This window comes from Panthera leo, chromosome B4 (genome assembly GCF_018350215.1).
Source record: "Panthera leo isolate Ple1 chromosome B4, P.leo_Ple1_pat1.1, whole genome shotgun sequence".
NCBI lineage: Eukaryota > Metazoa > Chordata > Mammalia > Carnivora > Felidae > Panthera > Panthera leo.
In genome coordinates this window covers 31,146,299-31,169,819 of record NC_056685.1, presented here as the reverse complement: position 1 = coordinate 31,169,819, position 23,521 = coordinate 31,146,299, and the positions used below count along the sequence as shown (strand labels likewise).

The following is a 23,521-nucleotide window of genomic DNA, read 5'->3' as shown; positions in this document are numbered from 1 at the left end:
GGAGAGACCTCGGGGGGTGGGGGGGGGGGGTGTGTGGAGCGGGCGCCCTCGAGGAGGGGCTCAGCGAGGCGAGCGCAGCCCCGCAGCGCGCTGGGGCGCTTGAGGGGCGCGGGTGGGGGACGTCGTGCCCAGGCGCGGGGGGTCGGCTGGGCGGGGGGAGGGGCGCTCCGGGCTCCCACCTCCGCGGCGGCGCGGGGACAGGGCCGGCCCAGGCGCAGGGCCGCCTGCAGGGGCGGGCAGTGTGGTCGGGGTCCCGCGGCCGCCCGCGCCCAGAGGAGGGAGGCGGCGGGGGCGTGGGGCTGCGGCCGTGCGCTCCGCCCCGCGCGGGGACCGGGCCGCGCCTCCCCCTGCCGCATGTGCGCGGTGTTGTGTGCCCGGCCCTGCTCCTCCTCCTCCCCTCCCCTCGCCGCCGTCCCCTCCCCCAGCGGCCCCGAGTGAGCGCGAGCGCCACACAGCCCCGGGCCGCCGCCGCCGAGCGCGCCGAGACGCCGAACAGGTGGCCGGAGGCTGCGGGCGCTGCAGCGGGGAGAGGTGAGGCGAGCCCCGGGCCAGGCGAGGGCGGCCGGGCCGGGCCGGGCATGCGAGCCGAGCGGCCCCCCCGGCGCCGCAGCTTGCCCGCGCCCCTAGCCTCCCGCGCGCCCGTGCAGCGGCCCCGCCGCGCCCAGCGTCCAGCCGCCCCGGCCCGGGGCCGCTCCGGCCGCGGTCAGCGAGGGGCGCGGGCCGGCCCGCGACGGCGGCGGCGGCGGCATGAAAGTGACCGTGTGCTTCGGGAGGACCCGGGTGGTCGTGCCGTGCGGCGACGGCCACATGAAAGTTTTCAGCCTCATCCAGCAAGCGGTGACCCGCTACCGGAAGGCCATCGCCAAGGTGAGGGGCTGGGGGCGCGAGGGGCGCGGGGGGTGGGGGCGGGAGAAGGGGGGGGAGGAGGAGAGGGAGGAGGAAGAGGAGGAGGGGGAAGGCGCCGGGATCAATATGGCGCTTCCTGGAAAGGGGAGGAGGGAGACGGATGGGAGGCGGGGAAAGGGAAAGTGCGGCGGCCGGGCCGGGCCGGGCCTCGCGGGCGCCCCCAGCCCCGGGGCCGCGGGCGGCAAAGTTGTGGGCGCGGGCCGGGCCGGCGGGGCGGGCGCAGCCCCGGGTGAGCGCGCCGGACCCCACGGCCCCTCCCGGGCCGAGCGCCTCCCTCCTCTCCCTCGGGGCTCCGGCCACCGGTTCCCCTCCGGAGCCTGCCCTGGGAGCGGAGCCCGAGCCCAGCCCTCCGGGGGGCGCGGGCGAAGCCTGGCCGGACGCCTCTCTCTCGGCCGCGGCTGCGGGCGGTTGAAATCCAGCCTCAGGCCTCTCCCCGCTCCCAGGCCCCGCGGCGGAGGCTGGGGAAAGGGAACTTTTTAGGTTGGAGCAGAGTTTAAATATTCCACACACGGCGGAGAGCGGTCGCATTTGTGCTCCAACTCTCCCTTCGCCCGGGCGGGGGAACGAGCCAGAGCGCCCAGCCCTGTCCTCGGAGCCGCCCGCGGGCACGGCCGGCTGCTGGGGGACAGTCGCCGGCTCGCGGTCGGGAAGGCGGCCCCCAGGGGGACCCCCGCTTCCGCCGGCTCGCGGACGTTAGCGGGGCACGGAATCCCGGTGCAGGAGAGGCTGGCGTGCAGCGCTCCTTGAAAACGCACAACCCTGCAGTCAGTCACTGCATTAAAAGTTTTCCTGCGAGAACCTCAGCGTTTACGTATCTGGAACTAGTTCCATATGGTGCCGGGGCTGCGGAGCCAGGGTCTGATTTAGGAGTGGAGTAGATTTCCCTTTTTCTTCGTGGAGTGATAACATTGTCTCCACTCAACTGCGTTCCTCTACAATGTGTCAGAAGTGAAAAGGCATTTTGTTAAATTGTTTTATCGGCTGTCTGTGTTTGACAACAGCCTACACCTCCGAAGTTTCTGTCAAGCACCTGAGGATATCTCCTTTGCTGTAGAGTAACGTTTTGTGGAGACAGCAAGGTCACTTACGCATTTTCTCATTTGTTCCTGGTAGTGGAGTAGCCCTAGCTTCTGTGGGCGTTGAGGCAGTACACGGTGGCTTTGCCAGTCTGGGTGTATACAGGGTGCTGGGGGCAGCATCCTTCAGTTCTCTCTGAACTTAAGGGGAGAAAACTTTTTTTACGCTATTGTTTGATTTTTAGTATATATTGGAAAGAATAGCATGAATTTGGCCTTTTCAAGATAATCTTGGGGCCATTTAGGAACCTGACACAATGGTGGAAGGTGTTGACTTTATTTAACTGCTCTAAAACGTTCCTTACACTTGGTTGAACTGTTATTGAAAATCAAATAAAATTAGTGGAAATTGGCATCCGTTTATCTTACATTGCTGACAAGGGGAAAGAAACATGCTCTCCAAATCTACATTTAGCATTTAAAAAAGACTGTTTATGAATGGCAGTTTATGATATAAATGTTCTAAATCAATAATCAGATTGTATATGTACTTCAGAAACCAAAATAAATTGTGAACGGAAAGAGAAATACAATAATACATAATCTGTGGTGTGCCTGAGTTACTGAATAGGGAGAGGTGAGGGACGTTTCCTTTCATTTTACTTGTTTTACATGCTTAAAATGAGTTCTGTTTCGTTATGCGCACAATGGACTTTGGTTAAAAAAGGCTGTTTGGGAGATACAAATGTAGTTATTTGGTTGATTGAATCATTCATTCCTTCCCACAGAAATTCTTAAACATTTACTGTGTCCAAGGTATTGTTCTGGGTGCTGGACATGTAGGGGGCCCATTGGCTGCTTTGTGGAAATTGGAATGTGAGAGTCTAGGACAAGAGGCTCCATGGTCCTTCCAGTGAAGGAGACCAGTGGTGTGTCCGGACACATGATTGGGCGGTGAGGAGAGGAGCATCTGGGATGTTGGGTAGATGTAACTGAGGAGCCTTGGTAATATATTTGGACTAGTGTTTTTAAATATTAGTGGTAGTTGTTCCATAGTGACCTGGGACCATGGAAAAGGGAGTGCAGTTCCCTTATGAGAGTCTGGGAAGGCATCCTTAAGAGAAGGGACATGTGAGCTAAGTTTTTAGAGGGTAAGTGTGAGATCACCAGGTGGAGAAGGAAGGGAGGATGATTCTCAGAGGGTGGTGGTAGCATTGGAGTTGGATATGAACGAGAGGGAGGAGTCAGAGATGAGTCAGGGCATTCTAAAATTATTTAAAGGCTCTTTCAGTGCAATTCACAGTTCAGTGGGTGAATTTTAAGATGGGCTTTGTAGTACACAAAGTTTAATCATTGGATCACAAAACTGTTGACTCTCAGATGTTGCAAGAGTCTGAGTGTCTTCTAGGTTCATTTGTGTTTTTTCTTCTGAAATTGCTAGGTAATGGTTAAGATTAAACTTCAGTCTTTCTTCTCATTTCTCCCATTTTATTTAAGGTGATTATGAAGCAAACAGATATTAAGACTTGCTGTAAATTTTATCCTCTTATCTCTTCTTTATCCCTTATTGTTTAATAGGATAAGATAAGTTTTGTATGAAGAATTGGGTAGCTGGGTAATTGTGGAGAGGTGTTTTGAGTTGCTAGGTGACATGTGGCATGACAGACCCCTGTCTGGTGGGGAAAATGTGGAAAGATCCTGTGGCTTTGAATAAAAATCAACTAAGTCTGCCCCCCCTAAAAAAGAATGGAAAAGGGAAAATAAAGATCCCAAGTCACCGAAGCTTTCTCTGCTATAAGCGTTTTGTCGTGTGGTGGGGCTATTATATTTGAGCTGTTTTCAGGTTAAACAAATCAATTTTTCTGGGCAGTGGAGTGGTGTGACTTAATACCAGAAATGTCCTCAATAAGCAGATATTTGAAGGCTTACACTTAGTCATAGCATTTTTTTTTCCTCTAGTGAAAAAATGTTTTTCTGCTTATGATCGCTGACGAGTGAAGATGCTTTGGCTTTTCCATCTCCGTCTTCCCATCCTCATCCTGACCCTGTCTAAGGAGGGTGTTCTGCTAGACACTGAGAATTCTCTTGCAGGCACTCTTCTTGAGTGCTTCGAATTGGAGGACTGGCTGCTGTGTATGTGTCTGTTCGTTCTTCTCGTGCCTGCAGCCTGACTCATCCCTGAATCCTGATGGACACAGGGTACAGAGCACCAACTGCAGTGACTTGTTAGTGTGGTGCCCTTGGTTTCCGGAGTTTTCTTTGCTGGCCACTCCTTAATTTTGAGTGAATCAAGGTTGGCCCCGAGGCTTCCCATTTTTCCTGCTGTACATCCTAAATCTGATTAGGAGAAAGTCTTCATGCTTGCTTAAAAAATGTTAGTATTTTAGGGGCACCTGGGTGGCGGTTAAGCATCCGACTTCAGCTCAGGTCATGATCTCATGGTTTGTCAGTTCAAGCCCCCTGTCGGGCTCTGTGCTGACAGCTCAGAGCCTGGAGCCTGCTTCAGATTCTGTGTCTCTCTCTCTCTCTGCCCCTCCCCTGCTCATGCTCTGTCTCTTCCTCTCTCTCTCAAATATAAATAAACATTAAAAAAATTAAAAAAAATGTTAGTATTTGAAGGGCTGCTGTGTACAAAATGTTATGTTCTATGGAGAACTATAAGACAAAATCCTTGCACTCAAGAAGAACATAATCTAGGAGACAAGATGGGTACATAAAACAATAATAGTAGGTGGTAGCATTAATTAACAACAGGGTGTTAGAGACAGTAATTGATTCCAGATTTTAGAGACATGAGTGGTTATTATGGCATTGGGTTGGGGGGGGGGTCCCATTTGGTCACTAGGGTTGGTATTGGGCTTAGTGAGTGGGACAGCTAGCCTTACTGTAGGACAAGTGCTTCCTAGTTGGGTACTAGAGTAATCTCAAAAAGCACCTGCCTGGCTAAGATGTTTTGGTTCTCAAGGTCTGCCGTGGGGTCCAGGCATGAGAATCTGGAGAGCATCTGCTGCGTTTTTGAGAGGTGGAAAGGAGGGGATGGTATGAAGGGAAACTGTGTGATCCCAGGTGATTCAGGCTTTCAGGGCTAGTTTGGCTCTTGTGGAGCATTCATGCAAGATGGTGGGTCAGGATCAGGAGGAAAACTCTGAATGCCAGGGCATGACCAGTGGGATGTTACCCAGTTTGATGGTACAGGAAGGACTAGGTTATTTGGGCAGGGTAGTAATAGGGACTAGTGGTCCTCTGGGAGGATGTCTGGAATAGCTCTTTGGATGGGATCTGCCTTCAGTCTAAATGCTGCTAGCTGAGTGCTGAGTAACAGAGGAAGAAGGGTAAAGTGAGGGAGGGGAATTGCAGGAACCCCTTGACTCACTGCTTCCCCCATAGTCCTCCTCTCTTGGGGGTGGTAGGAGCTTTGGTTTGGGTTTAGAGACATAGGTTTATTTATTATTGTTATGACTATTTTTTATTACCATTTAACCTTGAGCAAATGAACCCTACAGAACTTTATTTTGCTCATGACTAAAGTGGGCTACTCCCTTGCAGGGTTGATGTGAGTGCTGGACAGATGATGAATATGAAACTCTTCAGGGCTGGATCTGAATCACCAATGTTTCACTCACCAGCTTTACTTCCTGGGAAGCTTTCCCAAGTATCCTATTATTCCTGTTTGGTTTTTTTCCTCTTAAGAAGGCAGTGGTAATTCAATTAAAGATTAGGTAAAAGTGTTAATATTTGCCTAAACAGTACTGCAGTCAGAAGAGCAGTGTGTGTGTGTGTGTGTGTGTGTGTGTGTGTGTGTGTGTGTGTGTGATTGGCTTTATTCTGTGGCCTCTGGCCTTTGGGGCCACTGCTTCTGTCACTGAGGCAGGGAAACCTAGTAATTAGAATCATTTTGTTATTAAAAAGACAAACATGAGTTTACAGACACTTTTGAAAATGTGCTCTTCTCTATTTGGCAGGGGTGGGGCGGGGAACTGTTGACTAGTGAAACCATACAACTCATGGTTTTGATGAAAAATCTTAACAGTTGCTGTGAGATTTTCCTGCAAATACATATATAACTGTTGACACATTTACAAGCTTATTGAAACTTTTAGGAAAACAGTTACATTGTTGCAGAGTGTGAATGACAATAGAAGCAAGCATAAACTTAGTGAAATGAAGTAAATGTTACTGTTTTATTAAAATTTTCTACCTTCTCAAAGGTGAAAAAGAAATGCAGTGTATCTGAAAGGCTGATCTTTCTAAAATGCAAATCTCATTGTACTCTTTTGTGTAAGGGTCTCTGCACCTGCTTTCCCTAGAGGCCAGGTCCTGCCACCTCAGCACAGCCTGTCACTTGTGGGACCCCTCCTGCCTCCAGCCTGCCCCTTTCGGGACTCCTGCCTCCAGACTCTCCCTCACCAGACTTCCCCATCCCATACTCCATCCATTTGGGCTTGCTTACACTTTCCTGCCTTTGCTCTGGTGTTTTCTGTTTGTTCTGTCTGGGATGCTTGCTCCCTCCGCGTCTGTTCATTTATTGAGCTTCAGCTCAGATGACCCATCTTTGGGAGGCTGGCCCTGCCTCCCAAGCTGTTTGAGGTTCTCCACCTCATACTTCTACTTAGTGTGCTTATCTATGGAACAGAACTGAGCTCTGCCGCCCCCTCCCCCCCAACCCCGGGTGGAATGCTTGGGGGCTGTGGCCCTGCCTCAGTCTTACTTGAATAAGCAATGTCTTCTGCATAGTAATCTTACAGTTGGAGTAAATAAAAAGTGGAGAATAAACACATCACACATTCTTACACAGAAAATATACTTTTTCTTGGAAGACTATGACCAGCACTCTAGGGTTTGGTGTGTTTGGCATATTGGTACAAACATTATAATTGAAGCTAAGATTTAGTGTGATTTGGAGTACCTGGAAGTTATTCTTTTGTGTCAGCTCTTTTGAAGGAGGCCAGTCTGTTTTCAGATCAAGCAGAGGGATAGTCATAGGGTTTGCGTTGGGCCTGGTTCAAGGCAGGTGGCCAGAGCAGTGTGGGAATCTGGCCCTGAAACATACCTATGTTGGGTCTGGCGCCTCTAATTCTGTCAGTTGGATCCTTGGGTAAGTGCCAGCAGTAAATAGAAATGTTTAGGATCTGAGATTCACAGAGAGAGTCTGGCTGATGTGAAGTGCTTCTTGGCTCGTGGTGAACCCGGATGCGTTGGTCACAGAGGTTATATTTCAAGTCTCACTTGTACCACTAACCTGTAGGCGGGTCCTCCATTTGCCCTGGGAGGTTTGTACCTCCCTGTAGAGTTGGATGCAGCTTAGTGATGTTGATTACGCAGTAGGTGTTTGGAGACCTCTGTATTTTTTCAAAGATGGGAAGAAATGTGTAAAACTGGTCCAGGTAGGTGATTTCCACAGTTCCTTTTCCTCATGGTAAAATGGTTGGTTAGGTCTGCACACTGTGCTTTCCTCCTCCTTGGCCACTCATACAACACTCCTAGCTTGGACCAAGGTCAGTGGCAGTAGAGGTAGGGGAATCAGTAAATTTATATGATTCTACCTGTTTTTGGTGTCTTTTCTGTTTTACATGGAAAATGGAAAAAGCTTTATGAAAAGAAATGCAGAGTTCTGTGAACAGACTATAAAGCTGGTATATATGTACATATATATTTGTCTTCTAGTCATTTAAAATTTTGTTTGGAAGAAGTATGTATAAATCACTTTTTTTTTTTCATAGCTCTGTGTCTTGTGTCTGGCTTGCCATCTTTAGGTGATTTATGCCATTAAATATTACTATCGCTTATTATTTTCTCCTCTATCAACTGATATTGGAGCTTAGAAACAAAGTTTGAAGCTCCATAGCCAAATGACTTGAAATGTCAATTATTTAATTTTTTCTCTTAAAACTAGACTATAAAATATGTGCGCGATAGAAATAAAATCACATGTCCACACAAAAATCATGTATGTGAGTGTTCATTGCATTATTCATAACAGCCCCCAAACGGAAATAATCCCAGTGTCCATCAACTGAACAAAATACGGTTTATCTATACATTAGAATATTATTCAGCCACAAAAAAGAATGAAATACTGACACATGCTGCGACATGGATGAACCTTGAAAACGTTATGCTGTGTGAAAGGAAGCCGGTCACAAGAGCCCACGTGTCGTATGATTCTGTATATACAAAATGACCAGGATAGGCACATCTATAGGTATAGACGGTGGAGTAGTGGTTGTCTAGGGCTGGGGGTTGGGGGTAATGGAGAGTGACTGCTAATGGGTCTGTTTTGGGGGTAATGAAAATTCTAAATTTAGATACTGGTGATGATCGTATGATTCTGTGAATATACTAAAAATCTTTGAGTTGTACAGTTTAAATGGGTGAATTTTATGGTTTGTGATTCCATCTCAGTAAAGATGTTAAAATACAGACTACATAAGTCACTATGAACACAGCTCAGTTTTTAGGTGTTTTATAGTTCTGTGAGTCCTTGTAATACATGGATTTCTGTGTCAGAGGTGCTCAGAAACCTCAAGTGAACACTGGCTATTTTGAGGAGTTTCCCTTATGGTGTGTAAGGCCTGTGTTCTTGGGCCTGCCCACTCTGTCCTGTTGCTGCCTGGTAAGTTCTTGACTGCTGAGCCTCCAGGTCCCCTGGGCTCTTTCTGTTACCCTCTCTCCCTCCTTAAAGGCGCCCCTGACTGTTCACCTGTTCTCCCTCAGCCAGAGATTCCTTCCTGCCTAGCTCACCAGCTGCCTTTGTTGAGTGAAGGCTGCTCATGAGGTTCCAAAGGTGTCCATAGTGAAAAGCCTTTCCAGTTTTTGGTTTTGGTGCTCAGACATTTTGAGCTTTAGCGAATCTCACAAGCTTTGTGAGGCTCCGTCTTCCCGTCTTCATCTTCCCGTATTGAGATATTCTGGCTGGGCTCCTGCTGCCAGTCCCCTGAGATAGAGACCGTCGTATCGAGTCTGTATTGTTCGATACGGTGCTCGTGGAACCGTGGGATATGAATGATGTGCAGTGGCTCTTCAGAGGAGCAGACAGGGTGCAGAATCTCTTACTCCACCCACCCTTTCTGTGAAAATACTTTGCTTCTGTAACTTTGAAACGATGGGGCTTGACCCTAGGTCAAACACATGCTGTTGGAAGTTACGATATATTTTGCCTGGAGTGTCCTTCAGAATTCCTTACCATCTCAAGATAAGTGTCTTTTAGGGTAAGTTACATGCTTAGAAGTGACTTAATAACACTATTCCTTTTGTGAAGTGTAACTATATGATATTACCTAATACTAAATGTAGGATATGTGTATTCATATGCATACATGTTTATGTTCATGAAGTTGTTATTTTTATGGCAATATAAATGTAAGTGGTTTTAGACATGACAGCCAGGTCAATATTATTTTTCCCACTTTTGATGTTTTTTAAAATTCAGATTCTGTATGACTTAATATTTTGGAACTCAGATTTATTTATTTTTTTTCTGGTGTATGGTTTTTCTTGTTATTTGTGTCACATCCCTTTAGATTAGAAAACTAATCTATACTATAGGGTTTATATTTTTGAAAAGGCCTGTTTGAGATATCCTACAATAAAAATCAATGTTTCCTTCTCTGACACTTCAGAAAATAATTTGCTGCATATCTCAAAAACCTAAAATTACTAAATACTGAAAATATGTTGTATTAACAGATTAAAAAGACGAAGATGGTGCCATTTTTGTGTAAGTGGTTGACAGGAGACTGGGTTTTTTCTGTTTCTTTTAAGAAAATATTGGAAAATTTTTTTATGCCTGTGTTCTAATTTTCTAAGTTGAACATTACATCTAGAATTAAAAAATAAACTATTTTTCAGGGAACAAACTTTCTTCTATCACAAAGGCATTTAAGATGCATAATTTATAATTCTGAAACCCAGTGTGCAAAGTCATATGTGAATAATAGTTAGCTGGGTTTCTGCCCAGCAGGGTTATACTCTAACTGAAATTTCTCTTATTACAGCCAGTAGCACCTGCAGAAGAGGGAGGTAAAATGTACAGGATATTGGTTCCTGATGTACCACCACACAGGATATGACTAATCACTGAATCCATTAAAGTTGAATGCAGGATTTGGTACTTTTACCACTTTGTTAGAGATCTGGAAAAAACCTTTCAGACAAATCAAGAGGATCTATTAGTGAAAGTGCATCTCTTGGATTGATAGCTGTTTAAATAACTACATCTGGCAGATGGTGGTATTTCAGCATTTGTAAGTGAGAACCATGAAATGAGTATATTTAAAATTTTGAAGGCACATACTCTCAGGAATGTATTTTTTTTCAAGGAAACTTGGAGAGCTAATAAAACCCCGAACTTTCTGTGGTGCGGTCAATTTTATCTTTTCTATTTTATGACCCCTTTTTAAAACACAAATGTTTATAAAAACACAACTGACCGAAGGTAGAAAGTTTGGTTATGGATGTTTCTTTTTGTCCTAGGAGGCAGGCACATGAGAGTGACACATTCTGGACCAAGATTCAGAAGAGCAAGTACATCATTTGTGTATCTAAGAGTAAGAAGGGTAACCTGTGTGAGCCCAGGGTCTTTGGCTTCTAGTGCCACCTACTTCATGAGGTTGTTAGGGTTCAAGGAGAGAATGTAAAAAACAAAACAAAACAAAACAAAAAAACCCCCAAAAATGTTGTAGGGGTAAAATGGAGTAGGTATTAGCTGAACTGTTCTTTCATTTTTGCTGGGAATGGTTGCCAGTGATTAAGGCTCACTTGAATCAGCTCTTCTAAATTGTTTCTTCCCATCCTCATTAGAACCGCGCTGAATGTGGGAACTTGAATTTGTGGTGAAACTGTTCTCCCTAAAAAATCATGGAAACATTCTTCTGCGATTTAAGAAATGAAATCCCAGTGACACTGATTTAGATTTTTCCAAGATGTCCATTGTGGAATAGCTTTTCCAGTTTTTGGTTTTGGCTTCCAGTAGTTTTGAACTTTGGCAAGTCCCACTAGGTCTGTGAGCCTCAGTTTTCCCATCTGTAGTTTGGGAATGCTATCTTTTGGTGGCAGTAATGAACATTAAGTGACTTAATGTAAATACTACTTCTCATGTAACAGACTCTTAGCCAATATTAGATCTTTTCTCTTTCTTCTGGTTTTAAACATAGATTAGGCACAATTTTAATGGCTGATTCACAAAGTGATTGATTTTTATTTGATTTGTGGTGCCAGGTGTCATTTTCCAGGATAATTTGTTAAAGGGCCACTTTTTTTTCTTGTAAAAGTACTATAGCAATTCCAGTATTAGTATCTGTTAGTGAATTAGTTGGAAATTGAGAAAAACAAATGTTCTGATCATCTAGTGTTAAAGCTGATTCTCTTACAGATCAAGGAGAAATGTGTTTGTCCAACTTTCTTAGCCTGGTTGGCTTTTTACTTTCTCATTTTTACTATTAGACCTTGTTACTCTCTCAAATTGTGGCTGCCATACTGCTGAATCCAAGGAAATTATGTAAAATTTGTGCTCATTTTTAAAAGACATTGGTTATACATTTTCCATTTAAAAATATCTTTTGAACCCTGGAAAGAATAAAACTATAAATAGTATTTATACTTATAAATGCAGACACGTTTTGAAGAACTCTAGCATTTATTAACTAGCAGTAGTTCTGACAATACCTTGAAGCTCAAAGAGATGATCTGAGTTATAAAATAAAGTGGTAAAGTAGACTTTTTTGTGACCTCTCTAATCCTTTATTACACAGTTCTCTGTAGTTCATGCACCCATTACTACTTCTTTACTCTTCTCTGGATCTTAAGAAGGTGATTTTAAGGAACTAGATCAGCAATAAATGAACACAGAACGTCTTCTGCTTAGGTAGGTAGTTATAAGGATTGACAGATTGATGCAACTTTTAATGCTTTAGTTCAGCTAAAGGCACCCAGTACCAATCACCTGAAGACTTCACCCAAGAGCTGACCTATTTATCATACTAAATAGGGAGTGGTGCCTTGAAGACTTGCTCAGGTTCTGGGCATGGCAGTATTATTGTGTCAGACTTGCCAGGTTACCAACAATGCTCTTTGTATTCAAGAGGACCACCTCCTCTCATTTCTCTTTTCCACATCACAATATTGAAAGTTATTTTTCTCTGTTTGAGGACCTTAAACATCTTATTAAAATAATGCTTCCTCCATCTCTCCATATGTGTTTAAGGGAAGTTGCTAGGTAGTGATTAAAATAATAAAACTTTATCTCTCATTGTGCAACATTCATATTTTGGCTTTGATCCCTTCCAGTATTTGTTTATAAACATTGTTTCACACGAGGGCCCTTGAAATCCTGAGTTTTTGTTTCATGCAGGACACGAAAGAGATGTAGCAGCACCGGAAATTGCAATTTATACATCTCTCTTCCCTTCACAATTTCCTTTGTTTCTGTGCTTTGCTAGTGAAAGTGATGAATAATGCTTTCAAAAACTTTCCAGAATAACTTTCCTGTTTTATAACAAAACTGTAGAGAAACTAACTCTGGAGTATTTTTTTTTTCTTCCAGCTTTACTGAGGTATAATTGACAAAAAATGTAATTACATTTAAAGTGTACCATGTAATGATTTAATATACACCGTGAAGAGCTTCCATTGAATTAATACATTGAGTTAGTGTTTCCCTCATCTCACGTATTTATCTTTCTTTCTTTCTTTCTTTTTTTTTTTTTCTTTTGTAAGAACATTTGACTTACTATCTTGGGAAGTTTGAGATAGCTCTTAGTCTGTGTTGGTAGGTGGACGGTGTACTTCAGACCTTTAGGCTGAGGCAGAAGAGCTTTGCATCCTGGGCTGCTTTTACTACCCTGCTTTCTAGATGCAGGGGAGTGGTATTTTGAGCTTAGTCTTTGCTTTTGATGCTACTAAGCTTTTTAGGTCAGCACTGATGATCGAAAGCTCTTGCACAAGACATGCTGTATTGGAAGCACTATTTACCTGCCTATCTGGTTGGGGAGTTGTTGAGAAAATACCTTTAACTGTGATACCCATCGTGTTTTCTCAGCCCCAATTCATTGAGGAGTTTCAGAGGGGTAGGAGGAAGTCAGGAAACAAGTGGTATCAGGAAATAGTGGTAGTAATACCATTATTGTCAACAGTAATGGTTAGCACTTATGGGGCATTTTGTGTATCAGGCCCTAAATGCTAGGCTCAGTGCTTTGTGTGTGTATATGTTAATCCAGTAGAATGGTTTGGGGGGAGGATTGATGCAATCCCAAGTTTATAGGTGCCGACACTCAGGCTAAAGAGGTAAGAAGGTTGCAGAAGGTTGCACATCTGATGCATGATGGCTTGGCCTTCTTAGGCAGACCCTTCTGACCACAAGGCCTGTATTGTGAATTACTGCTCTATGACAAACTGATGTCCTTGCATTTTAGGATGTCGCATTTCCATGAGAAAGAGCAAATGGTGCCCATAGGCACACTTTCAAAGCCAGTAGTTGATTCCTTTTACACACTTTTGTACTCTGCTTCTTGGAATATTTTCATTGACCCATTCCTACCCCCATACCAGAATGCCAAGGTGGCCTGGCTGATGCTGGCAAATATGTGCTTCTGGTCTGAGGCCTCATCATCTTGAATGTGGGTCAGAGGCTTTGCTTGCCCATGGATCAGTTTTGTTACCTTCAACATGGCATTGTTATTTTTTGTCAACATGGCTCCTTATAGCCTATGTTTTTATACATTATGCATATTACTAGAAGTAGGGAAAAGTGAACAGGTGACCAAGCCTTTTTTAAGTTTTAATTTTAATTCCATTTACTTGACATACAGTGTTATATTAGTTTCAGATGTACAATATACCGATTCAACACTTCCATATATCGCCTGGTGCTCATCACAAGTGCACTCCTTAGTCTGCATCATCTATTTCACTCACCCGCCCCACCCCCCTCCTCTCTGGTAACCATCAATTTGTTCTTTATAATTAAGAGTCTGTTTCTTGATTTGTCTTTCTGTCTCTTATTTTTTTTTCCCTTTGCTTGTTTGTTTTGTCTTTTAAATTCCACATATGAATGAAATTTTATGGTATTTGTCGTTCTCTGACCAGCCTTGTTTCACTTATCATTATCCTCTTTAGCTCCATCCACGTGGTTGCAAATGGCAAGATTTCATTCTTTTTTATGGTTGAATAATATTTCATAGTATGTATAGACCACATCTTCTTTATTCATTCATCAATCCATGAACACTTGGTCTGCTTCCATACTGGTTATTGTAAACAATGCTGCTGTAAACATAGGGGTGCATGTATTCCTTTGAATGAGTGTTTTTGTATTCTTTGCATAAATACCCAGTAGTGAGATTGCTGGATCATAAGGTATTTCTGTTTTTAACTTTTTAAGGAAACTCTGTCTTGTTTTCCAGAGTGGCTGTACCAGTTTGCATTCCCACCAACAGTGCGAGAGGGTTCCTATTTCTCCACATCCTTGCCAATACCTGTTGTTTCATGTGTTGTTGATTTTAGCCATTCTGACAGATATGAGGTGATAGCTCATTGTAGTTCTAATTTGCATTTCCCTGATGATGAGTGATGTGGAGCATCTTTTCAGGTGTCTGTTGGCCATCTGAATGCCTCTGGGGAAATGTCTGTTCATCCCTTCTTCCCATTTTTAATTGAATTCTTTGTTTTTTGGATGTTGAGTTGTATAAGTTCTTTATATGTTTTGGATACTAACCCTTTATCAGATATGTCATTTGCAAATATGTCATTCTCCCATTCTGTAGGTTGCCTTTGAATTTTGTTGTTTGTTTCGCTGTGCAGAACCTTTTTATTTTGATGTAGTCCCAGCAGTTTATTTTTGCTTGTTTTCCTTGCCTCAGGAGCCATGTCTAGAAAGAAGTTGCTACAGCTGATGTCAGAGAAGTTATTGCCTATGTTCTCTTCTAGGATTTCATTAAACCATAAGTTTCAGGTGTCACATTTAGGTCTTTAATCCATCGTGAGTTCATTTTTGTGTATGGTGTAAGAAAGTGGTCCAGTTTCATTCTTTTGCAAGTTGCTGTCCAGTTTTCCCAACACCATTTGTTGAAGTGACTGCCTTTTTCCCATTAGATATTCTTTCCTGCTTTGTTGAAGATTAATTGGCTATATAACTGTAGGTTTATTTCTGGGTTTTCTATTCTGTTCCATTGATCTATGTGTCTTTGTGCCAGTGCCATACTGCCTTGATCATTACAGCTTTGTAGTATAATTTGAAGTCCAGAATTGTGATGTCTCCCAAGCTGTCATTCTTCACGCAGAACTTGCCAGCCATCCTTTGGACTGCTTGAGCTGTCAGGTTGGGCTCACATAGCCACCCTCTGGAGGCCATTGCGGGTCTTCCCCTGTGCCCCTGAGGTGCTGTGCATTTAGCAAGCTGAGAACCTAGCACTGTGCGTACATTGTTTGTGGCATAACTGCTGAGAAGTGATTACAACAGGAAGTAATTTCCTCAAAAGTGCTTTCACAGTTGCAGAGTGCAGTTCTTTGTAATATTTAAAACATTGCCTTCATATATACTACAAGAACTTCCTAGCACTGAATTGTGTAGCCCTGAGAGCAATGCCCATGTAAGAATTTTTTATGTTATTTAGCAGTATCAAATAGCACGTAACCGTAAATCGATTAGTAAAAATGTTTTTTGAAAATTAATGTCTTTTTAGGTATTATTGCATAACCAACTACCCAAAACTTAATGGCATAAATCAACAACTATTTAATTATGTCTCATGATTTTGTGGGTTAAAAATTTGGATTCAGTGGGGCTCAGTGGAGTGATTCTTCTCCATTTGGGGTTACGTGGGGCTATTCAGCTGGCAGATGACTTGGTCCGGAGGGTCCTAGATGGCTTCATTCACAGGTGTGGTACTCGGTGGGGTTGCCTGGAAGCCTGGGCTCAGCTGGGACTGGGCACAGCAGCAGAGGCAGCGTATGGTCCCTGCCAGGGGACCAGAGGATGGTCCCCCAACCCCTCCGAAGACTGTGCACACGCTCCTAGGAACATTGTATGCATTTGAGTGTCTGTTACTCTGAGGGAGGGATTTGTGTGACCTTTGGTTTTGTAAATTGCTGTAGGCAAACTTTCTATCTCAGTCTAAAAAAGTATGAGGCCTCTCTTTCCCAAGCTTACCTCCCATGCCCTTCAGCCCTTGTTTTGATATAAAGGCCATTTTAATATTCATCGAAGCCAGCATTGCTCTATGTATATTCCATGGCGTGTTATTAAACAGTATATGGAAAAAAGAAAAAAGAAAACAAGGGTGTCTGGGTGGTTATGTCGGTTGTCTAGCTCTTGATTTCTGCTCAGGTCATGATCTCATGGGTTGTGGGGTTGACCCTCGTGTTGGGCTCTGCAGTGGCAGTAAGTGCGGAGCCTTGTTGAGATTCTGTGTCTCTGCCCTTCCCCCACTCACAGTCACCTGCTGTCTCCCAAATAAATAAACAAAAAAAGAAAACAACAAGAGCACCTGTACATAGTGTCTCTAGCATGGAGGTCTTGCGGTAGTTGGACTTCTCAGGCTGTGGTTCAGAGCTCCTAAGGAGAGTGTCTTAAGAGGAAGAGGACACTGCCATTCTCTTAAGTCCTAGGCCTGGAAGCCAGCACAGCATCATTAACGCCTCTCTTCTACATGCCAAACCAGTCATTAAGTGGCCTGGATTCCAGGGGAGGGGATGTCCACTTCACTTATTAGTGCAAGGAGGTCAGCTCTTAGTGTGGGTTGTGGCCATCTTTGTTCTGCGGTATGAGTGTCGTGCGTCCGTGTGTGTGTGTGTGTGTGTGTGTGTGTGTGTGTGTGTGTGTGTTGCATGTAACAGTAAACATTTAGGTTTTTTTAAAAAATTGTTTTGTGTTATGTTTTAAAATTGTCCTATTCTTGGCCTGGGTGCTGGTCATAAAGTGTATATCCTGAACTTTTGAAGCTGACAAATCTAAGAAGTAGTTTATGTTCATCATTCATGAGTTCAAAGATCTGACACCTTTCCCAGGCTCTACAGTAGAGAGAGATAATGGTAATAACACCTTACATTTATGTGGCATCATCTCTAAGAAGTTCAAAGTGTTTGTGCCACTTGTGATTCCTTTATTGGAATGTCCTCTGAGGTAAATAAGCCAGAGTACCCCTCAAGTTCATGTACAGATGAGGAAATGAAGTAGTTTCATCAGCCTGCTAGGGAGTAGTGTTCAGAGGGAACTCTTCTAATCACGTACTGGTTAGAACTTGATTATGAATTTATCTTCCTTAGATATGATTCCGGAAAATGGTGGAGATTGACTTTTGTCTGTCAGTAATATTTTAAATTATATACCATTTGACAAAGAAGTGCCATGTGTAATTTTTTTTTTTTTTTAACATTTGTTTTTGAGAGAGATCACGAGCAGGGAGGGGCAGAGAGGGAGACACAAAATCTGAAGCAGGCTCCAGGCTACGAGCTGTCAACACAGAGGCCGATGTGGGGCTCGAACCCATGAGCTGTCTCATGAGCTCGAACCCATGACTGTGAGATCATGGCCTGAGCTGAAGTTGTATGCTTAACTGACTGAGCCACTCAGGCACCCCAGAAGTGCCATGTTTAAAGGAGTGCTGGTTATCTTTCTAATGTGTTTTGCTTATTTGTTTTGGTAAAAGCTTATGAGTATTGCATCACAGGCATGTTTCCCTTTAATGGATCAAATCCTACACGCTCAGCAAAAACAGACAGTGGAAAAGGTGAAGGCAGTTACAGCGCTGCCCCCTTAGTGAAATCCTGTGGTATCCGTCCCTTTCCCTGCCCCCACACCAGCCGTGGGAGCACCTCCTTGTGCTTATGGGTGATTAAATGGCGTTTTTAAGGATAATTTAATTGTATGTCAAGTTTGTTCCATCCCTGCCACTTAGAGCCTAAACTCTGAGTAAGAGGCAACTCCATTGTAATGCTCTAAATGTGGTATTGTTTACATTCATTCAGTTTTGCTTAAAATGAGACACTTTACATAAAATTGGTGTGCATTAGGCACTTCAGCCAGAATTTGTTATGGCTAGCTCCTGGTTCATGAACATCTGCCCCATGTGAAGTGACCTACCCTATGTATTTCCACCAGGGTAAACCTCACGGCACTCTCTAGTACAGAGAAGTCCATGGGTTCTGCATGGCTTTCTAAGTAAAATTCAAATTTGTCAGCCTGAAAACAGACCCCAGCCTGGCTTCTCCTTTATCTCCCTGCACCCGTCTTCGGTCTGCCCCATAGTGATGGAGCTGACGCCCCTGTTTCCCCAAAGTTGTGCAGAGTTTCCCAATTCCTTTGTGTACATGTCCGCTGGCCTGGGAGTCTCTCCCTTGTTTTCCGTCTCACCTTGGTCCTTCCATTCTTTCTTCACAGCTGCCAGAGCTATGCTCTTTTGCTCAGAATGCTTAGGAGGCTTCCCATTGCTGCTTCCCAATGCTTAGGAGGCTTCCCATTACAGTACCCCCACACTCCCCAGGTGGCATTCAGGGCTGTCTGCCTGGCCCTGGGCTTCTTTCCCTCTAGGCACCACATACCATTGCTTGGGGCCACACTGGTCCACAGCCCTAGGCACGGCCCAGTGGTGCCTTCCCTGACTCCCCACCCACAGTCCAGAGAGATTCAAAGTTAGATAAATCAAGTTAAAAGGGATACAAGGAATCATTACGTTAACACATGCTTTTTGAAAGGATGTTACCCCAATAATTTCGACTGTGTTATTACATGTTTTATTACTTGTAAATAATTAAAAGTGGATGAACTTTTAAGAGAAAGTAAGCTGATACCATCAGGAGGGATTTCTTAAATGCTTCTGAGTGTGGTGCTCATTCTAGCTGCCTGTCTCCAATGAAAAATCCATAGTGTTCTCTGCCTTACGCTGCTGACAACTGTGGCTTGACATGGTGGGTTTACTGTGCTCACATGTCACCATAAAGATTATGGTGGATGTGCAAGTTCCAGGTGGTGGACGACTTGTCCATAAAGTGGATAAAAGAGGGTGAAATCTATCCTTTGTGGAAAAACTGGGTCCTTGACAACTGCAGGGCAACTATGACTAATGCGGTAGTTGATTAAGAAATCCTCCTTTGGCTGTGTGGGGCCAAAAGTTTTTTTTTTGTTATCTTTCATAATTAGGTCTGAATGAATATTAAGGTGTGTTTCTTTGCATTAGCTGTACTCTGAGCAGTGGCGTCTGTGGAACGTAGATAATGGCAGAACAGGTGCAGCTGTATTAACGAAAACATGTTTGAGCTGAGTGAGGAAAGTGATGTGGCAGCCTGAACTGGGTATTTGCAACGCTGTCACTACTCACCTTTTGTCTCAGAATTGGGAAGACCCTTTGGACTGCGGTCTGTCGTCACGGATCTTTCCACCCCTAGCGTCAGGCAAAGGCAGAGATCTGTGCAGAGTGTGTGGGGCGAATGCACCTTCTGCAGGGACTGACCCATCCATCCTGGAGGCATCTGGAGAGTTCAGGTGAAGTCCCATGAAGCTGTCAAAGCAGGAAGCACAAGAGGATGCCCACATGCAGCCCAAGGATGGCATCTTTGAGTTCCCAGGCCCTTCACGGAGGAGGCGCCCTGGGGGCTCACTGACTGGTGTGAAGTGGCACTGGCCTGTCTCTCGCTTTCCCACCTCACCAGGTCCCTCGTTCTCGTCTCCTCCCGAGCAGGTGGAAGCAGTTCTTTTTGAAGAACTTGGCCTTTAAATCAAGAGTGCAGCATTGGCTTAGACCACAACTTCCTGAGGAGAAGTGCTGGCCCAGGCTGACATGCTGATGTGCTGCCTGCAGAGGGCAGGGCTAGGGCCGCTGTGGCACTGTCACTGCTGACAGGGTGTTGCACTGGCAGTGGGCTGGCAGCTTTGCAAGGCTTGGTTTGACAGTTGCCAGCGGCACAGTGAGCATTGAGGGATGCTCAGCTCGGGTCATGGAGACTCAGGCCGGCTGCTTCTGCTTGTGACTGTCAGGGCTGCCCAGACCTAGCTTCAGGTGGTCTGAACTGGCTGGTGGCCTTTTGCAGAGCTCTTGCTCTGTGGTGACAGGTACAGACTTCTGTGCCTCTCTGAGTGGCATAGAACATTATAACAAGGCCATGTCCAAGCAGGCTCCACACTGTCAGCGCAGAGCCCAGTGCGGGGCTGGGTCTCATGATCCGTGAGATCATGACCTGAGCTGAAATCAAGAGTGAGACGCTCAACCCACTGAGCCACCCAGGCGCCCTGAAAAGAATTGTATTTTATATTGCCCTACTGAATAGAGGAAGAAGCACTTTAAAATAGAGTTAGTCTCTCCCTTGTTTGTTTCTTCCAGTGGGATTATTTTATGTTTTCTGTTGCTCTCACATTATCAGCAAAGTGTGTGTGTGTCCATGTGGTATGTGTCCATGTGTGGGTCATCTGAGCATGTGTCCGTGTGCATCCATACACCACATCCATGCATGTGAGTGCATGTGGGACGCTGGGATGGAAGGAATTCTTCAGAGTTGTCCAGGAGAAGCCTTGGGGTTTATTCTATAGTCATAGGATGTCTTTCAAATAATAAATTATTTTCTTATATAAATCCATGAATTAAAGACATGCAGTCAGTTTTTATGTGGGTCAGTAAATCTTTAAAAAAAAATCTATTTATATTGGTTTTCATTGCTGGAATATTTAGGAAAGACTTTTCATCTTTTTTTATTTTTTAATTTTTTTTTTTTGTATTGACTCAGCTGTAACTTGAATTTTCCTGGTTCATTTTAAAGAAGATACTCTTTATTTCCCCCCTCCCCCTTTTCTTTTCTCATTTGCTTACAACCACTGTATTGCACGAATGCTGGTTCTTCAGCAGTGGTGACTAGGAGAGAAGTGAGTGCTCCAGTGGGGTAGGGGGTAGATCAGGGCAATGAAGAGCTTGCCTCCCCCCCTGCCCCCCACCCCCCCCTTATTATGGGCGAGGGCAAAGGCTCTACGTTTCCTTTTTCTGTCACTTTCAGCTAATCTGTCATGGCTGCTCTGTGCTATTGCCAGCAAAATAATTTTCCTCCCCCGCTCCCTCCCGGTTGTTTATGCATCAGCATCATTACTGTTGCAAGCCTCCTTGGGGATCTGACTGATTGGTAAATTAGTGCTGGTGGAGGAAGTGGAAGACAATATGCAAGTGTTTTATTTAAACAAATACATTCTACAATTTATTTTATTGGATTTTATCCTTTGAATGAGAACACCACAAGTAATCCTATTACAGTCTAGAAACTGCTTGCTCACACCAGATTACAGGCTTCAGAGTGTTGCTGTTGCCTTTGAAAGCACATAAGTCTTTAAGAAATGAGGCAATTTCCGATTCATCAGTAATTAACCAAGAATATGTCAAGTTTTATCCCAACCCAAAGCTGCACAGTGTTTCAGACAATCTGCTCCTGCAGATGAACTCTCTCTGTAGTTCATGAGTCAGCACCCAGAGCACAGGATTCTTCCACCGAGGCACTGGTTTGGGTGAGCCCGATGAACGTTTTCTTGAAAAATGTTAAGCATTAATCGTTTACAATAAAACACATAGAAAGTTTGGGATGCATAGATGATTTTATAGAAGACAGTCTCACCCATAATGTCACCATCCAGAGTAATCTAAAATGTTAGTATTTTCATTCTTTTTTTTTTTTTTTTTTTTGTCTGTGTTTGTATAAACACAGGTACTTTTTTAAACAGTGGAAGTGAAGATTCATATACAATTGTTCCTACTTATTTTACTTGATATATGTGCATTTTCCCATGTCCTTAAAAACTGTCATAATACACTCAAAGACTGTATAGTATTTTGTTTTACAGATATATACATATTTAATTATTTGTCTATTGGAAATATGCTTCCATATTTTTTGCCATATAAAAATATCATAGTAATCTCAGTGCTTAAGATGTGGTACACAGTTTGAATATTTAAGTGTATAATTATTGGGTGGGAAGTCATGGACATGTTAAAGGCTCTCAGTTTATATATTTTGCCAGTTTGCTTTCCAGAAAAGTTGCACCAGCATACACCTGGCTGGCGTCGAAGTTGCTTCCTGCCTCTGCTGGGGATGCCTTGTGGGTCAGTTGATGACAGTGTCGTAGCTGTGAGTCCCTGGGGCCAGGAATGAGGGCTCCAGCCTCATTTTGATCATCTATTAGCCAGGCTGTCATTCCTGTATCTTCTCTTTGAAGGTTAAATGAGAGGTACATATGTAAAGGGCCTGACCTAGAGTTTGGCCCAAAGTAGGCAGCTGGTGCCATGGTGGTGGTGGTGGTGGTGGTGGTGGTGGTGGTGGTGGTGGGTGATCTTATGTCCAACGTCTAGATCCTTCCATGTTAATGGAGCAGAGTGATGAAGTGGGAGATAAAAGGTAACTACATCAATGTGTTCTGTACTTTCAGGGAGACACAAAGTGCTTCTTTGGATGGGATTCTGTATAAAATAGCTCAAAACCCAGTGTATAAAATAGCTCAAAACCCCTTTCCTGAGAATGTTATGCAGAGAGGAATTCAGAGGTTTGCTAGTGTCTAGATAATTTCCCATGTATCCACATGGCCCACTTCTGTCTTTCCAGACACAGGGATGAGACTGGCCTGTTGGTACTTTGTCAGTGTATGTCAGGTGCCTGTTTGCTGTGTGTTTTGGCTATGGGATGACGTTTTTCACAACTTTGCTGCTAATTGACTGGATTATGGCTATGAAGTCTATCTTCTGTCCGCTTTAAGACATACATTTCTGGGGCACCTGGGTGGCTCAGTTGGTTGAGCCTCTGACTTCGGCTCAGGTCATGATCTCGTGGTTTGTGAGTTCCAGCCCCACACTGGGATTGCCGCTCTCAGCACAGAGCCTGCTTCGGATCCTCTCTCTCTGCCCCTCCCCTCCCTCTCAAAAAAAAAAAAAAAAAAAGACATACATTTCCTTTGCCTTTTTGGTCTTCAGGGATTCTTTTCATCTTTAACGAGACACAAAAATGCTAAGTAACGGCATTACGTTTATGTAGCATGCTCCCAAACCTTGTTCAGACCAGGTGTAAAGTACATGTACTCTTAGCAGTTTCCATGACACATCTGTGTGGCCACTCACTCTCTGACTGAGGCAAATAACTTCATCTGGTTGTCTGAACAACACCTGTCTTTTGTTAAGATTCTGCCATTTTGCAATCATTATCTTGTCCTTTTGTGTCTGTGGCACTGTCCCCCAGTATATGGGAGGAATTTGTCCTTGTTATCTATTATATTTGGGTTAGTTTGTACTTGTTTAGTACTATTCATATGGACTGGGTTTAACCTTGTATTCTTGAGGTACATAATAGATTTACTGGGATTTTTGTGAAGGCTCCCAAGGATTGAGACAAGATATAAAAGACCTAGTAGTTTTTCAGTTACTTGACAATTTTGAGGCTAATTGTTTCAGAGAACTTTGTAAAGGCGTTGCAGCTGTGTACCAGTTTTTGGTGTCTGCTCCACCTCAACTGATGATGCATCCTAGTTGCTTTTTCTTTGTCATCCACATGACATTTTCTGCCTTCTAAAAACACAGCTGTACACACATATTGGAGAAGATATATAGTCATCAAACTCAGTTTGAAGTTTTAAAAATGTCTGAAATAAG

At 44.1% G+C, this 23,521-nt stretch overlaps 1 protein-coding gene across 19 annotated transcripts in view; it reads left to right on the top strand.

The window, feature by feature from the left end:
• The first annotated feature begins 729 nt into the window (after window positions 1–729).
• Window positions 730–23,521, top strand: part of PARD3 (par-3 family cell polarity regulator) — a 661,643-nt gene continuing 638,851 nt past the window's right edge. For all 19 annotated transcript variants that reach the window (XM_042945320.1, XM_042945325.1, XM_042945323.1 and 16 more), the window contains exon 1: window positions 730–867. In XM_042945320.1, coding sequence (XP_042801254.1) covers window positions 748–867 — 120 coding nt within the window. In that variant the 5' untranslated portion in view covers window positions 730–747. The remainder of the gene's footprint in view (window positions 868–23,521) is intronic.